The following is an 18,103-nucleotide window of genomic DNA, read 5'->3' as shown; positions in this document are numbered from 1 at the left end:
AAATTGTTCCATACTTACCTTTCCATCTAAGTTTGGGGAGTAGGTTTCACGCTCACCATGAATACACCCTGCACAGTGCTGTGGGCAGAGTTTGGGGCTGGATGGATTGGGCAATACAGCACTGCGCACTGACGAATTACAGCTGTAAAGTCTGGCCCTTACTGTGGTGTTCTGCCTTGATAAATACCATTAAAATACAGGAGACAGAGACAGAACCCTTGAAATAAAAAGAAAAAAAAATAAAAAAGGTAATTAGGCCTTATTAATGGCAACGGAAGTGGTTTTGGCTCCATTTTTGTATTACCAACCAAATAAATATGTCTGTCAGAATCCCCTCAGCTAGAGGATAAATTCCAAGAGGGGTCCCGGGGGTGATTTTTAGCACTTCAACACAGACTATGAACCATACTACATGTCTTCTTTAGGGTTGGGTACCCAGCAGGATTTATTTCTGCGTCAAGGAAGATTACAGCTAATAGGATTTGCTTCTTGGAGGCTGTTGGCATGTTTGGTGCAAACCCCTGCACAGTGCTTTCTTAAAGGAGAATATGGACCCTGTTTGTCATATTTTTCTTCTTCTTCTGGCTTTCCACAAGATAAACCCATCTGTTTCGTCTTGTATCACAGGATGCTCTTGTTCTCAAGACAGCTTTGGAAGGTAAGAACGCTAGTTACTCCTGTTGTAGCACCAGTAAAGCAGCTCATATATATTTGTCAATGATGTGAGCATCAAAACCAGATTGGTGCATGGAGTGCCTCCTTCAACACTTGTATTAGCTTGGGCACAGAGTGAGGTTTCTCTTATTTTCCTGAGATATGTAGTTGCATACATAGACATTTTTATAATTGCATTCATAGACATTTAATCTCATTCTTTATGGGAAAATTGGTATAAAACCCATGGAAGAATGATGTATGGCTTAGGCATGCCCTCTATACAATACCATGTAATTATTCAGGTGCTTGTTGTCCTCTATAAGGAACTGGTTTGTTAGCCACAAACGTGGTATGTGACCTGCAGAATTTTCTGTTTTCCTCCTTAGGAGTTTGCTCTGCATGTCTGCACCGCTGAGGCAGATCCCTGCAAACATCCCTCAGGACATCCGGAAAATTAGAATTGAAAATTCTCACCTAACAGAATTGCCTCGTGGGTCTTTTGAGAATGTTAGTGCCTTGGAGTATCTCTGGCTCAATTTTAACAACATCACAGTGATGCACATCAAGAGCCTGGAATATCTGCCAGCTCTGCAGGAGCTGCGCTTGCAAGGGAACAAATTAAGTTCAGTGCCATGGACAGCATTTCAAGACACTCCGACTCTGAAAATCCTGGATCTGAAGCACAACCGGTTGGATGTCCTTCCAGAACACGCGCTCCGCTATCTACCCAACCTGACCTATTTAGATCTATCCTCAAATCAGCTTACCATCATATCCAGGGATGTCTTCTACAACTGGCCTGTCTACCAGAGAAGCCAGAGGACAGAGGGGCAGATAGAAGCTATTTCCAATGCTGTTCTGGCCCTCCACGACAACCCCTGGATTTGCGACTGTCGCCTGCGGGGATTTGTCCAGTTTATCAAGTCGGTTGGCCCACCTATTATTCTGATGAATTCCTATTTAACGTGCTCAAGTCCAAAATTCAGGGCAGGGAAGTTTTTTCATGAAGTGGAGCTTAACAGCTGCATGAAGCCCCTGACCTCAGCCCTTGACACCAATCTGACAGTCCCAGCGGGGCTAAACATCACCCTGACCTGCTTTGTACAAGCCAGCCCATCCCCTGCTGTCTGGTGGACCTATGCACTCAAACTTTTAAGGGCATTTAATGGTAAGCAAAGTTTTTCTTCTTCTTCTTTTTTCTTTTTTCTTTTTTCTTCATTAAAAATTTATGCTCTGCTATTCTACTTACATAGGTCTGCAGGTCATCACAGTCGCCACAGCAACTCTCAGCCCCTTTAGAGCACCACAGTTATTGAGGTGGCAGTAATCCAAATAATCTTAATCATCCTATGCATCTGGTCACATCTGACCAGCATAAGAAGAGCTGCTTCATGCAGGATATCAGTCAAAGATGAAAGGAGCATGGCCTCATTTTCACACAATTATCCTATGTGTGGATTTTCAGTAGCAGTTCTTTCCTCATGACACATGATGTAGGAACTACTAATACTATATCAGCTGTACATATTTAATAAATACGTAGTTATTCAAATATACATGTATATTTACACTATATATTATCTACTACGTATATATATATGTACATACTCTATATAATTATATTTTTATGTACACGTGTATGAGCCCACACACATATACACAGGCTTGTGTGTTCCTGTACTATTTCCATAGAGTTCCTCCAGAAATACCACACAAACCCAAAACAATGCAGCTCTGTTGCCTATGTCCATTCATGTTCTACCAACTGAAACAGAGGTTGTTGTTCTCCTAAATGTCGCTTATTTATGTTCTTCATTGATGGCCTCATAAAATGAAAGCTTTTCCTCTTCCTCTTAATCCATCCTCCCTCACGTTTATTTTTACTAAGAGTCTTCAATAGGACGAGTTGCTATTTTCATCAGGTAAGATAATAGGCATACAGGCACTGCACAGGCTCTGTGTGTTCCTAATAAGCCAGCTAGCTAAATGGGATAGCATTAGCCCTTAATCCTGGGTTGATATCTGCTTCAATTGCAGCACTGTAGCAGCACTTGTGTGCCTTTCCACAAGCACATGCTGAATTTATTACATACATTGTTTTCCCAACCTACGCCCCTGTTTGGGTAGCTGACAGGGTTTCATGTTGTTCTTAAAACTGCATCTCACTTCCAGCCCAACATTTCCTGTTTCCATCCACTTCTTTTTGGCCTGAGCCTTTTGAGTCTGACATTTTTCCACACTTAATCCTAAGAGAGGATGGAACATGTGTCTAAAATGTATCTGTGTCCTCAGTGGCTCTCCCTGGTTTGCCCTGACCTAAGAATGCTGATGACAGATGGTACATGGGCCTCTGTCCGCATCAGCCTCCCTAGCAACTTGTGCTGGGGCTGGGGTCAGGTGCACTCCACGTCTCCTGTGCTTGGGTGTCCCAGTGTATTTATTGCCTTTCAGACAGGCAACACTTTCCTGATGTGCTCTGTGCGGTTTGGCACACTCCTGTTTCCCATCTTCCTTTTTCCCTGGGTGGGGCAGGTCCTGCCAGTGCCCCATCCCACACTGGTCTCAGGGCACGGTGGTTCCCTGCTGGCATGGGCAGGAGGGGGCCCTACCTGCTGACACAACTTCCCTCTGCCCCTCTGCAGTGACCACTGAGCCCATCAGTGAGGAGACTGTCCGCTCTGAGCTGCTGATCCCAGCGGCACGACCAGCAGACGCCGGCAACTACACCTGTACAGCCGCCAACTTCTTGGGTAACACCTCAGTGGCCATCAACCTCCGTGTGGTGGCCCCGTGGGCGTCCACCACTCCCCGGGGCTGGGCCCCCATGGCTCCCGCTGAGCCGGGCGCCCACGTGGAAGTGCGCATTGCCAAGCAGACGGTCTATGGCATCACCCTGGAGTGGTTTGCAGCGGCGGCGGCGGCAGCAGAGCCAGGGGAGACCTGGTACACCCTCCTGGTGGGCCGCTATGATGCCGCCCAGAAGGACACCATCTACATCGGCCCTGGGGTCAACACCTACTCGGTGACCGACCTGCTGCCCGCCACCAAATACGAGGTCTGTGTGGCTGTGCGCAACCAGGCTCCCCGCAAGGGCCAGTGCGTCGTCTTTGTCACGGGCAGCGACGTCAGCCAGATGGAGCAGCGTGAGAAGCTCATCCACATTGTGGTCATCGTGTGCGCCATGGTGCTGGCCGTGCCGGCCGGCATGTACGCCTGCACCGCCGAGGCCCTGCCCGGCTGCCTGGCCCGCTGCCCCAGAGCCTGCCCCCGCCGCCGCCGCGGGGGCCAGGCCCAGGCTGCCGGCAGCAAGGAGAGTACGCTGGACAGCATTCCCGCAGGCAGCGAGGACGGGCTCTGCCGCCCCGAGGACATCCACAGCACCCGGCGGCCCCAGACCCGTGAAGAGCTCGGCAAGACCCGGCCGCCCCACAGGAACAGCGCCGACCTCTACTAGCGCAGCCCCTGCTCCCCTGTGAGCGCGGCCACAGCGGCACCTTTCGCAGGCCACCTCGGGCCACAGCACGTGCTGGTTTTCTCGAAGGACCACGCCAGGGCGGCTCTGTGCTGCAAGGACTCAGGGCACGGCGGGGCACATGACTGTTGTTTGCAGCAGGCTTGGGGAGCCCTGGGAATGGAGGTGCCCGGCGTGTCCGACCGCGGGTGTGGAGCTGTGCCTGCAGCCCTGGGCTGCCCCTGCAGCACTGTCATGGAGCAACGCACACTGACACACCAAAAAAACCAGCACTGACAAAAAAAACAACCCACAAACCAGTATTAATGCTTCTGGACAAAGGTCAAAGGTCTCCCCTCACTCACTCACACAGGCGTGTCTTTAATTATTTATTCTTCTTGCTCACAGCTCTGCCCAGCACCAGGTGCCAGCTTCTCCTGTGTGCCACCTCCTGGGAATGGACAGGGGAGCTGAGCAGGGCTGTGGTCACAGCCAGCAACGAGTGGTGGGGAGGATTGGGTGAACACGATGGACAGAGATTTTTTTTACTTGGAGAAAACCTTTTTTATTCTGACCAGAGGTGTTGAATTTGGGGGTGGTTTTTTTGTTTTGCTTTGTTTTGTGGGTTTTTTTCTTACTCCTCCTTAAGGTTTACGCAGCCCTAGGAGATTCACAGCTTTGGTTGTACTGCAAACAGGAAAACTGCAAATGCTTACCGAACACTCCAGTGTAATACAGCCACAGCTCACCTCCTTGCTAGAGGCAAAAAAGCCCTAATAAGCACCTAAAAGGAACTACTTCCTGCTTGCAGAGCAGCTCACTGCTGTGATTCTCAGGGGTCTGAGGACATGTGACTTATTATTTTTCTTTGTTTGACCTCACTCTTTCCAGCACAACCAAAGTACGTGGCCCTTGTCATATGTGTTGTTATAGATTGTCTAAAAAATATAAATCTACAGTAGACACTCCAGCTGTAAGCAGAGATAGAACCTAATGTGACCTTCATGCTGTGGTAGTTTGGCTTTCTAGTTGTATTTTGGTTTTTGGTGTGTGTTTCCCATGCTGTCTCCCCTCAGGCCCCACGGTTCCTCCCCCAACGCCTCTTTCTGCTGTAATGTGCTGTGCAGCTTTTGAACAGAGACCTGTTTTGTCACTGCTGACTCTTGGTGTGAATACTTCACAGGACTTCCTAGTCTTGTCAGTCTTTTAGTGTCAAAGCAATAAACACGACAGATTTTCAGAATACACAGATGTCCTCTGCTTCATCTCTAGCCTTTTACAGTTACAAGTTGCAAAGAAACAGAATGCCAAGGAGCTCCAGGGTTTGGCTGCAGGGATGGAGGAGGCCAGGCAGTTGCAGCACATGTCACAGAGGGTCTGGAGTGGTGAAGAAGGGGCAGAAACAGCCAGCCAAACAGGGAAACCTTGACCTGGAAAAGCTATCCATGTAGACAGTGCATACTGAGTGAGGCATGAGTTGATGCTGGTTGAGGACAAGCGTGGGGCCGTGGATGAAGGGGAGTGAAAAACAAACCACTGTCTGTAATGACTGGCCTTCCATCGCAGTTGACACAGAGAAACAATGGTACACGCTAGAGACTGGAGAAAGCTGCTGAACCACAGCAAGGGAATAGCCAGAAAATGACAAAACATCCCATCACCAGGTGTAGAAAGTTCATAACAAATCACATACCCACTGGCATCAGGCTGAATATTCTGCCTCGTGAGGAGCCTTCCTGCCCCCAGGGCCATGCTGCAGTGGAGTGCAGAGCACCACAGGATCCTGCCCATCCCCTGTGCCTCACAGCATCTTGCTTCTCACCTCCTCTTTCCAGCCTGGTATTGTCCAAAAACCACACAGCCCCTCTCTTGACTCGCAGCCCACAAAAGGGTCCCTTTGGCCATCCTAGAAAGCCGCCTGGCTGCCCGTGCCCTTTTGATCATATAACAGGCAATGACAAGGCATCGTTGCAAGCAGAAGCCCACCACACACAGAAGCATCTTTTCCATTTTTTTTTCTTTTTTAATTTATTAACAAAAACCCTTGAAGTGGAAATACAGAGTAACTTGGAAAGAACCTTACAACATAGTAATAAAACATCTTTATTGCCTCTTAAATATAATCTCTAAGACTATAAGCCTGTAATTCCTATTAAATCTCACTTAATTGAATGGTCTTTATAGGCTTTCCTCATTAGAGAATGCACACTGAATACTGGCTTTAAAACAACATTAGGAAGACAGTAGTATGGGGAATAAACAACAGACTTTTGGTACCTCAGGAAACATTGCAGACCCTGGGGAGACACAACCAGCAGAAGGCGTGTGCTTGCACAGGGCAGCAAGAGAGGGGTTCCACCGACCAGCTCACGGTCAGGGGATGAGGACAAGATGACTGCACACAACATCACTGCCACACTGCCCCAGGGATGGGGGATAAGCAAGAAAACTGTGGAGAAAAGGAGAGACATGACAGGAGAGGTTCTGGGTGCAGCGCTGCTGTCATGGCTCCCAGCTGTGACACTGCTGTACCTCTTGGTTACAGCTGCTGGCTCAGCCCATGGGTAAGGAGCCACGGTCACCCTCTGGCTTCTAGGTGGATTGAACTGAAGTTAAAAAATATAGGATTTTCCCTGTAAGTGGGTAACTTCTTATCCAGCAATCTATCCCCTAAACTAATGAAGTCCTAGTGCAAAAAAGGGTATTTTTCCAGCTAGTGGAGTAAGAGGACATCTTACTCCAGGTCGACTGGTTTAACTGAAATGACAGCTGGACAACTCTCAGAAACCCTTTGAATTAAGTGTCCTATCCTGTTGGGTTTCTTCCCCACCTTGATGTTCCCAGTGTCAATGCATGACAGCACAGCTTCTCTGCAGGGCGAGGGCTCAGGCAGAGGGTGCAGGGTGCCCCACCAGCCCAGTCCATGCTGCCTTCTTCCCAGGGGATGGGAAACAGCCTGATGCCCAGTTGAAAAACATCTCCTCAGAAACAAACATGAGGGAGAAACCATGGGGTAGATCCAGTGAAAAAAGTGCTCTGCCCTTAGGGGTTTTTACTCTCACTTAACAGAAAAAAAAGCGTCAGCTACTTTCCCACCCTCCTTGCCCCCCTTCCCATTAACTTTTGCATAATTCACTCAAAAATAGGACAAACCAGAATATTTTATGGAAACCTCATTTTGCACTCACCAGTCCCTGGAACAAGCCAGCAGAGGTGATGAAATATATTCCTTGACACTTTCTGGTAGCAGTGTACAACACCGCATGATCTTTCCAGACACTTCCCTGACCAACATATGCAACTTTCCAGCACTTGTCTGTATTTTTCACTTATCGTTTGACTCTCACTTTTACCTTGTCTTCCCTGTGGATTTATTCATGCCCTTCTCCTGCTGGGTTCCTCCTTTTCTGAGGCTCAGAGTCAGAAGGAGGCAGTACCAAGAGTGTTGCTTCTGAGCTTCTTGCCCCAGCTGGCCTAGGGAAGGCTGAAAAGCCCCTCCTGTCTCCTCCTCAGCAGGCAAGTCCAGGGCAGAAGCAAAGCGCAGCATCATGTCAATGCACTCTGGCAAAACCCAGCATAAGCTGCAGGAAAATGAAGAACTTCTCCAAACCTGCCTGCTTACCTTTTGGGAATGAAGGTACTCAGGCCACGAGCACATCACTCCGCCAGCTGTTGCAAAGCATGCTATGGCCTGAGACAGGGCAGTGTCACTGCTGTAGGAGACCTGCACATTGACTCGGTGCTCATGCCACAGCCAGGCCAATGTCTTCAAAAGTGGGTCTGGGATTTGAAGTGGTGGGATTTTGGACACCTCAAACCCAGCTCAGACCAGCTTTGAAGCAGCATCTTCCAGGGCAGCCTTGACTGCAGAGCATCTTGTTTGAAAACCCAGGTTCTGGGTAAAGACCTCCAAACCGGGGGAAACCTGAATCCCTGTTCACCTGGGGAGATTGTGGCTGTTGTACTCAGCACCATGGTCAGACAGCTGCAGGGAGGGAGCAGCAGTGGGACACGTGCTGAAGGAACTGCAGTTGAGACTGGACACAGACTGCAGCACTTCTGTGGGAGGGGTGACTGTAGCATGTGGTCCTTGTGGAAGGTGAGGGGTGGCTATCACAGTGAGGAGCTGCTCTTGGTTCACAGGGTGCTGACAGACAGGAGGAAGATCACAGTACATAAATACATCCATGCACAGCCATAGTCTGCAGTCTCTGGGGGCTGCAGGGAGCACCTAGATGTGGGGCTCCCCAGTAGCTGCGTTCCTCTTCTCAAACCTCATTTTGAGTTCCGACACGAGGGCGTTGTGGGTGCTGCCATGACCTCTCTTCTTTGGTGGTTTGATTATATGCTTGGGAGTGAGGGAGCCGGACACGGTTGGCACCTGCCACCCTGGGGCATCGCTCCTGGGAGCCAGGGCAGGGGGTGGCGGGGGCAAGGGGGCTGATGGCAGCACAGGGGCAACTTGGATGTTGTTGTTGCTATTCTCATTGTTCTCAGGTAGGCTCTTGACATCATCCTCAACGACAAACTTCTCTGCAGCATTGCTGGGCCTCTTGAACTTCAGCCAGTCCATCCTGACTGTCCGGGATGGCGGGATCTGTCTCTTTTTTATGATCCTTCTTACCGGCATGATTTTGCTGGACCGCTTGTTGCGCCAGAACATGGCAGTAGAGATCATGATAGTTATCAGCACCATTATGCCCATGACACCAGCTAGCACTCCTAAGGCTTTCATGGGGTTATCTTTAGTTTGCATCAAAAAGGCGGCCATAGGCCCTTTGTGAAGAGTCTGTAAAGGAGTACAAAGAAAACACATGACTTACTCTAGGGGACAGACAATGACCTAGAAATTTCATTTGTCCAAAATATGTAACAAGCAGGGCTGATTGATGGAAGTTGTCTCTAAGAAACATGAAGTCAAAGAGCCAGTCCAAGGGTGAAGAATTTAGACAGGGCTGGAGACTGGGCAAATATTACAGTACTGTGAGGTAGATGACTGTTGAACACAAAAGCTTATAGAAGTATTGCCACTAAATTAGGACAGATTCCTGCATGTCACCATAGTGTTTGTTTAACTTGCAAGAACAGAGCAAGAAAATAATTGGCTCAGCTACTGAACATGGCATTGAAAAGATTATGAGAAAACTTCATTTTATAAAATGGCAGTGTAAAAATGAATAGTTAGCAGGTATGTGCTGCATTCTGTTTTCAAGTACTCTTTTACAGACATAACAAAACTCTTTGAGGTAGGGGAGATGAGTAGAGCTAAAGAGCTTTGTTTTCAGAAAGAAAAGAAATAAGCAATGACATACACTACATATGGCATATTAAGGACAAATGAATGGCCAGTTCACTTTCCAGGTTAGCACACTGTACGTCTCGGAGGTCCCCGTATAATTTTGCGGATTTTGCCCTGCGGGTGGAGCCTGGATCTTTTCACACTTTTCCAGTACATGATGGTGGAGATCACCATTGTAACAGAAATGGTGGAAAGGACGCCACTCATGCATATTCCAAATATTGTCCATGGACGCTTCTTGAGGCCTAAAATATAGGATTTTACCCTGGACTTGATCTGGAAATATCAAAAATAAGAGAAACGGTCAACCCTCACATGGTTATACTTGAAAGAGGCCAGTATCTATTATAAATACAGCTGGGGATCTAGACTGAAATGTGTACAGAATTGAGAGCCTATAAAATAAGGAGAGCTAAGTGTTGAACTAGGCACAGGAGGCACTTGTAATGATGTTGAACTGAATCCAGAAATACTAAAAGAAGTTAGGAAGCACATATAAACACCTGGCTGATTGGGGAATAAAGGGTAGCAGCGTGGCACATAGATTAGGAATCGACCTGACCTAGAAACTAAAAGCAGAGCAGCCCATGATTTGGTGGAGCTCAGATTCACATCAGCTTTGTGGTTCTGCATTTCATGGATTTTTTTGTACTTAAATCCCACCAGATGACAGAAATTCTACCCTTGTTTACTTAACTTCACATGAAAGCCAGATGAATTAAGTGTCAGATAAAACCTTCTAAGTACATGGCCTGAAATCAGTCCACTTGTTATGAGTGTTGTCAAGATTTGTTTTGTAGCAAGGCACTGATGGCTGAAGAGTATAGGACCAACACAAGGAGAAAGATGACATATATTTAAGAAGATGCTGTACCTCATTGATGATTATTCACTATTAGGTATTTAAAAACCTTGAATAAATAGGATGAGACAGAAGTATGTGTTGCTAGTGTTGTACAGTTACAGGGGTAAAAACTGATGAAACTTGTATGGGGAGTTTCAGCATTTTGCTTCTTTCAATCCCCTGGTCTCAGTAAGTTTGGCCCCTGTTCAGAGCTTCAAATGACGAAGAAATGATTAACACCAAAACCAAAACCATTAACAGTTAACTGGTTCAGTCTCTATTCTAGTTACTGGACCTGTACAATACAAAGCTTTGTCTAGAATTAGCCTTGAATAACAACTCTTCTTTTACATCTGCATAAAAGCATCAGGCATCTTGTAAGCACACAGTGGGAGAATTCCTATTTGTCATGACCATGACATACTCAGAATAAATAGGAGGAATAACTTGCAAACCAATCCAGGAATTTCATCATCTTAGCCAGCCTTCAGAGAGGCTTATGGGAAGTGCCTTTGTGCCTTTGTCACCAAAAAACTGCATTTTTGTCTGTGTCATCACTGTGGCCCGGTCAGTTAATACACAGAACAGGTCTGAGAGAGGTCTGGGCACATTCTGACAGTGAAAGTCTGGGAACATTTGGACAAGTCACACGAAGCAGTTCAGCCCTGAGCACTACCCTACACATTTAAAACACCTTCAGATCCTTGTGTCGATTACCAGCAGTTTGACAGAGCTGGGTCAACAAATAGTGTCACTTTGTACTTGCTGAAGCTGTTGTTTTTTCATGAGAGGTATGCTGTATTTTGAAGAGTACTGTTTTCTCTTGTACATATAAAACAAACACAGATACATAATGAAATGAAAGCTGCCATATCTCTGTAGGCCAGAACCTGAAAGAAACATTTCCTTCTTAACAGGCATCAAAGGAGTTAAAATACCACTGCTTACAGAATGCTCTGATGGTTTTTGCTGTGGCAGCTTCTCAAGAATCTGTCCTAATGCATGGGTTGCAGTGTGCACAGCAAGTGGGCCATGTATCCAAAAGCTGGACCCAACAGGAGTGTGTGGCTGAGCTGTTCAACCACAAGACCAGCTAAGGCTCACCAGTTATATTTAGAAGTCTAAGTAAGTAGGCGAAGCTGTTAAGAGATCAAGCTATTCCAGATTATTGTACATGTGGCACTTAGGGACATGGTTTAGTGGTGGACTTGGCAATGCTAGGTTAGCAGTTGGACTCAATGATCTTAAAGTCCTTTATGAACCCAAACATTTCTATGATTCTATTACTTACAACTCAGGCTGCATGGACTTGAGCAAATGGATCTGTACAATGAACCAGTTGGTTCTGAGGACCCCACATCCACATATTCAGCATTTCTGGGGTTTTGCTCCAGCCTTATTGCAGGGATGGCGTGCCTATCAGCACCAAGGCACACCAGGTGTGCTCCCCAAATACATTTCCATCTGAAAGAAGTCCACTTTGTGTGCTTAGAGCTATCTGAGACAAAGGCTATGCCACAGCATGTTGGGATGATGAGGAGATTTGCTTCAGAAGTGACTCCTGATCCGAGGTAGAACACAAGCTGCCCCTGCAGTGTTTACACCAAATTGCAGTGTTATCACCATATATGAGAGCTCTGTTTGCATCACTTTGTAATGCAAACACCAGCATGGGGTAAGACTTCTCAAACCAGACCAATCTTTTTTCAGGTCCATGGAACTGTGAAAAAAAGAGCCTAACTGCTCTGCAAATGCAGTGAAGGCTGTTTAGGGTCATCAACCATGGTTGCCATGGTTGCAGAGTCAGTATGAGAGGAGGACATCTCCATGTTAAGTCACAGAAGATTTTTGTTGAACCTTTCAATTAGGAGAATCTAAAACTGAGACTCACCAGTTATATTTAGAAGTCTAAATGAGTGGCCAAGCTATTAAGAACTACAGATTATGCTGTCTAAATGTGGACTTAAGCCTCAGTCCATGAAGAGGTGTAAATAAACGCCCCCCCTATATTTGCAGAACCTGAGTTGAGTCATCAAGAGGCAGAGGATGCCCTCAGGAGGCCAATCTTCAGGATTGGGAGCGGGAATCAGCTCCAGGTTTCTGAGTAAGACATAAGGATGAAAAGAGAGTGGCTTTTCCAGAACATGTTTTTTATTCTGTTGAGCAAGAATAAGAAATTAACAGATGCCACTCAATACCAATTACCATAAAATCAGACTCAGTTAAATTAAAAGGCCTCTGGATTTTTTTATCACTGTATTATTCCAGGAGAAAAAGGTCCTTTTGGTGTGCAATACTGCTGAACATAGCCACAAGGCATCCATCTCAAAGGGCACAGTCTTGTGCTAATTGCAATGGTAAATGTTAATCAGAAAATATGCCTGTTTAATTACTGACTGTGATTAACACTGCAGGAAACATCTAAAGGATGTATTCAAAAATATCCTCCTTATCCAAAATCAGTAATATATAAATGCCCACCAAAGAGCAAAATAAGAGCCTTTGTACAGCTGGAGCACAGAGGGATGAAATGTATGCACATTTGTAACAGCCTCAGAGAGAGTGTGTGTGTGTACGTGATATCCCTATACCAACAGATTGCTTTCTTCACAAAGTTTTAGCAGTGACTGTGCTGTCCCTGGGACAGAGGGAGTGAACAAGGGTTTTGTACACTGGCACTGCATCTCGCACACATGAAAACTGGAATCTGTTTCTGCAAAAGGATGCGATGCTGTTGGATAAAACCAAACCAAGCCAAAACAACACAAATCATTGCAAGCAATGGAAGACGTAACGGAGACATGTACAAAAGCTTGTGGAGGATGTAATATCAGATTAGTAGTACAGATCCTGCTGAAGAGACCTACTCAAACAAAGAAGATGGTATCTCAGGCTCTGTGTTGGGACTTGGCATTGAAAAGAACATGGGAAGAAAGGAAAAATTGTGTTTGAGAGGAATTCATGTCTTCCCAGCGCTCTCTGCTTCCCTTTAGACTTTATCAGGAGGGGCACTCCCTCACTTCCTAGCAAAAATGTATCTCTGGAGGGGGAGAAGAGTAAGCACTGAGGGGACTTCATATAAAACACTGTCTTTCATCAGGTGCTGCTGTTGCTTTAAGCACTAGAAGGAAATCCAGAAAACTCTATCCCAAAGTATCAGCTTTGCCTTCCAGTTGTTCTTCATCAGCCTGTTTGGGGACACATCTTCTCCCCCAGCAGAGGAGGTGTGGGGCACCCTCCCTCCACTCCACACCCATCAGCCCTGCACCTTAGCCCCACACGCTTATGGGGAGTTTACCAGCTCATACAGGAGAGAAGGTAAGACTGAGGGCCAATAGCAGAGACAGTGCCTGGGTCCACCCGGTGCCACGCACTCCTGAAATGTGCACCCGGGGAAGCCTGGAAGCGAGGCAGGGAGAGCAAGTGCTCCCACTGGTGGCTGCGGGCGGCAATTCTTATTTGTCGTATAAACCCCACCACGACTTATGTTTCCCTGAGAAATCAAAGTGTTAAGCGGTTTTTTTCCTTTCTATATGTAGGAATGGCTAAATCTCTGGACTTATCACAGAGACCCAGCATGCACAGCCCCCCAGCTCCACGTGGCAGAGCCTTGCAGTGACAAGCTCTGCCCATGCCGAGCTCTGTCACCTGCAACAGGGCTGGCCCCAGCAGGCAGCCCCACGCCACACACTCCCCTGCTAGGGTAGACCCAATTCCCCTGGCAGTCCTGGTGGGACAGGCACTGACATCAGGGACCAGGAGATACTCCTGTGCTGCTGGTGGCTAAGTTTATCTTGCTGATGAGCACAAGTGATTTCTGCAGACAACTTTTACCTTCCAGCAGGCTCTGAGCTGTACACAAGAACAATCATATGAGTGTGGTTCATAAGGAGTAACACTGGAATAAGAGGAGATGGAGAAAACAGAGGAAGATTGTAACAGGGAAAGGAGCAGTGGGAGCATTGTGACCAAACAAAGAGATGGCCAGCTGCTGTCTGTAGGATCATTGCATCTTTGCCCAGTATGTGTGTGGTCCAGAGACTGTCAGGCTAATGATGTGTTTCTCATCTACTTTAAAACCCATTTCCTCCCTGCTGGTACCTACTCAAAGGCATGGCAAGGCGGTTACAATAAATAAGAATCATGCAAGCATGCGCTGCACACCATAAATCGCTGCTCGTTCTTTGGCTGACGTAAAAGTTGGACTAAAAGGAAACTCTCAACCTACATGTTTGGCTATCTTTTATAGTCTTCTTTTTAAATCTGCTAATAATGCTTCAATTATTAAACTCACATCCAAAATTCTGCATACTTTAAAGCATTTCTATAAAGTTTTTTTTTTTAAATTTTTCATATGTCACTTATGTTGACTTGCACAACTGCCCTGATTTATTTCATTCTGGCCCCAGCTACTTTCCACTCACTTTTTGTAAGGAAAATTATTTTTTTCTTCTCCTGAATGAAAAAAAAAAAAAACAAAAATGTAGCAGTTAGGATTTACCTTTACTCTCAGGAGTCTATAGTCCTTAATTTACATCTCTCTCTAACAATCAGATACAAGAAATTCATCTTCCAATCACATTATGCTCCTACCTTTGTACCTTCACAATATTTCTGATCAAAATGTCTTTTACATTTGTGGCTTTAGAATCCAGATTCACTACAAGGTTCTAGAAACACTCTACAAAACAGAGCTAGCAAGAAAGTCTTAGAAAAGGAGAAAGCAATGTCTGACCTTTGGTGCCTCTCAAGGACTATCTCACATGAGGATTTTTCTAAAACATTTGCTTACCTCTTCTGTGATATCGATCTTCAGAACTGCTGTGGTACTGAAGGATGGGGAGCCTCGGTCTTTGGCCTGTACCACCAATGACCATATGCAGTCTTTGTTTTTTGTGATGTTGTGGATGATGTCCAGGGAACGGATATAGGATTTCAGCTTGATTTCCCCAGTGCTTTGGTCTATATCAAACACGTTGGCTGGGTCTGCTTGCATGATGGAGTAATCCACGATGTTGTTGGGTTCTTCTGCATCTTGATCTATAGCCTGGTAGGGGAAGTGTAAAAAATAAAGGTGTTATTGTTATTGTTTGTATCTTTGCCTGAGGACAAAAAGTTTCTGAGCATTTACTTCTGATAATATCGGTGCCACGACTGGACCGGCTTTATTTTATCTTGGAAGCTACATTTTCTAGTGAAAAACAGCAGGACTAAAGTACTTTTTGTATAAGTGATTTCTATTTGAGATTAAATAAAATCAGTGAAAAAATTGAACCATAACCTATCTGTAGAATGCAAATGGTCCACTGCTGGGGAACTTCTTACACAGTGTGTGGGACAAATGTGAAGTGATAGAGAACAATAGGATTAGCTCCATGCCATAAACTATAGCTGCCTTAATTTTCGTGCTGTGGTATTTATTCTACTAACATTATATGTCATGCAATCAGGCTTCACGATAAGCATTCAAATATGTGTAACATAGGATGTTCTGCTCCTTTGCCTGTGAATTGTTATTGCGTTTTTTCACCTTCTGTTCCACACTGGATCAATGAATACAGTTCTACAAAGCAAAGGGAAATAAGTCGTGTGGTTGAGCACAAAGGATGTCAGGAAGGTTAAGTATTCAGAACCCTGTACTTTCATTCACTTATCTTACTTGGACTTCTTATGATCACTATATAATCCTCCACCAGCTGATGGTTCAAATACTGTAACAGAATTTTATATTTTGCCTATAGAATTTATTTCTCCTTCTCAGCAGCCTGTTAATACTGTAATTCACACTCTAATCCATTTGTTACATCCAAATGGATGTGCAAAATAAAGCTGCAGGAAAAGCCAACTTTCAGACATTCATCGTGACCCCTCAGAATAAACAGCAGAGCCGGGGCTTTTCCAAAGAACTCTGCTTGGTGACACACCATGCTGTCCCTCACCTCTATCTTCACCGGTGACCCAATGATCATTGTCTTCTCCTGGATGTTTTCATTGAACTCTGGAGAGTGGTCATTGACATCTAGCACAGTGATAAACACTTCAGCCAAGCTGTATTTTCCATCTGTGTCCTCTGCTTTCACATAGAAATTATACTTTGAGTTCACTTCAGCATCTAACACAGCCCAGGGCTGGGTATAAATTATGCCTGTTGATGGGTGGATTAGGAACCTGGAAAAGAAACATGAAAAGACTTTGGGGTTTTTTGGTCACTTAATGCATGCTTAGAGCCCAACTTTGCCTCAGGTTGTAAACACTGAAATGCTATGCCCAGAGACTGGTTCTCTTCACCTAACTCCTGTCTGGCTGATGTTTCCAAATTCTTTACTCTACCTATTTTTTGTCTAGTTGCTTTAGGTTTGAAAATCAGGGAACTATCAGTGTCTCATGTTTTTCTATCTGTTATGCATTAGCCATTTTAGCTGCATTTTTTATTAAAAGTCTTTGTCCTCAGTAAATGCTCGTTGTGATGGCCTTCTTCCAGACTGATTTCCTTGCATTAAAACATTAGGCCTACTTTTACTTTTTTATTTTTTCAGTTTAAAAGTACAATGTATTAGATCATGTCCTACATAAATTAAGATTGATTTATATCACCTGGATAGCTGAGGGAAGTGTGCTGCATATCATAGTTAAGCTCTTCTCAGAATGGGTGAGAAAAATGTCTGCTCTCAAATCTCCCAAACTGCAGGGCAAATTATCTTCTCCAGAAATAATCACTTTTCCATAGACTAGCACTGGGATGGAGTGGGTGGTCAGATTTATCTGTTTCAAGTTCAATTCTACATATTTGTAATTACTGAGACACTGTCAAAAGCGTCAGCCCAAAGCTTGGATTTATAGAGAAGATACCAGTGCAGTACCTTTTTATAATGGACTGACAATGTAGACTCCAAGCAGTAGAGCTTTTAACAGATGAAAGGTTTTATATACCCTTTGATTATTGTACAGGATAACAAAATATTTTCTGTATTCTGACTGTGAATCCAATTGAAAGTGATTATAAAATTACTTAGTAATCCAGAATCTTCAGTTGTTCTCATTACCCTGTTAAATACAATCACAAATTTTGATGAGAGCCAAGATCTGGAGGTGGAAATAGCTGTGCAAACTCTTGGTAGAGACAGTGCCTATGCTAAGTGCCTCCAATCTAGTCTAACCACACAGAGAGGATGCTCATCACTCTCATTTTAGTGGAAAAATAGAAACACTCCCACTGGCAGCTGGGATTACCAAGGTAAGATTATCAGCATAATGGTTTTATCTTCAACAGTTAACACTATTTATCTTACTCCAGTACAATTCATCTTTCTGCCTATGCAACTGCACAGCCACTGATGTAACTCCCAAGACATAAAACATCATGGCTCTAATTGAAATTCTCAAATCTGCATCAAATTGTGTACTCAGCAGATCTAGAGGTGCTAGAACTAGAAAATCAATCTAGCCTTGCAGAGCTATGCCATTCTGTCACAAGAAAATTAATAAAAAAATACTTAAGAAGGAAAAGAAAAGCCTTCACATTATGATTTCCTCATTGAACAGCATAAGAACAGTGAGTCTGAGCATCCCCATAATGCCAATCAAAATAAAGTTGCACTTATATTTTTTTTTTCCTAAATCCTTTGTCAACAACTTTCACAAGCTTCTTTGCACCAGCTGCTACATTCTAAACCTAAGAGGTCTGCCTGCATGACATGACCTTTACTTGCTTGTCTCTATGCAGTTAGCAGCTAGCTTAAAGACTTAGTGAAGAGCTCAAAATAATCCATCTTGGAAATGCTCCTGTATGTGTATCCTTCTGGCTACAGAAGAGGCTCACCCTTAACATCTTGGATTTTGGACTTTGATTGTG

The 18,103-nt window shown here is 45.0% G+C and overlaps 2 protein-coding genes across 4 annotated transcripts in view; one reads left to right on the top strand and one right to left on the bottom strand.

The window, feature by feature from the left end:
• The first annotated feature begins 1,043 nt into the window (after nucleotides 1-1,043).
• LRIT2 (leucine rich repeat, Ig-like and transmembrane domains 2) lies at nucleotides 1,044-4,111 on the top strand. The gene is made up of 2 exons (XM_050305212.1): nucleotides 1,044-1,825; nucleotides 3,300-4,111. The coding sequence occupies exons 1-2, from the start codon at nucleotides 1,057-1,059 to the stop codon at nucleotides 4,109-4,111; spliced, it is 1,581 nt and encodes a 526-aa protein (XP_050161169.1). The 5' UTR covers nucleotides 1,044-1,056.
• Nucleotides 4,112-6,155: 2,044 nt separating this feature from the next.
• CDHR1 (cadherin related family member 1) overlaps nucleotides 6,156-18,103 on the bottom strand; it is a 44,892-nt gene continuing 32,944 nt past the window's right edge. For all 3 annotated transcript variants that reach the window (XM_050305432.1, XM_050305430.1, XM_050305431.1), the window contains 3 exons: nucleotides 16,191-16,419; nucleotides 15,044-15,298; nucleotides 6,156-8,897 (listed from right to left, as the gene is read on the bottom strand). In XM_050305432.1, coding sequence (XP_050161389.1) covers nucleotides 8,340-8,897; nucleotides 15,044-15,298; nucleotides 16,191-16,419 — 1,042 coding nt within the window. In that variant the 3' untranslated portion in view covers nucleotides 6,156-8,339. The remainder of the gene's footprint in view (nucleotides 8,898-15,043; nucleotides 15,299-16,190; nucleotides 16,420-18,103) is intronic.

The sequence above is a fragment of the Myiozetetes cayanensis genome, unplaced genomic scaffold, assembly GCF_022539395.1.
Source record: "Myiozetetes cayanensis isolate MyiCay16 unplaced genomic scaffold, myiCay2020 scf10, whole genome shotgun sequence".
NCBI classification, from domain to species: domain Eukaryota; kingdom Metazoa; phylum Chordata; class Aves; order Passeriformes; family Tyrannidae; genus Myiozetetes; species Myiozetetes cayanensis.
Note: the sequence above shows the minus strand (reverse complement) of the source record. Positions and strands in the feature narration are given on the sequence as shown.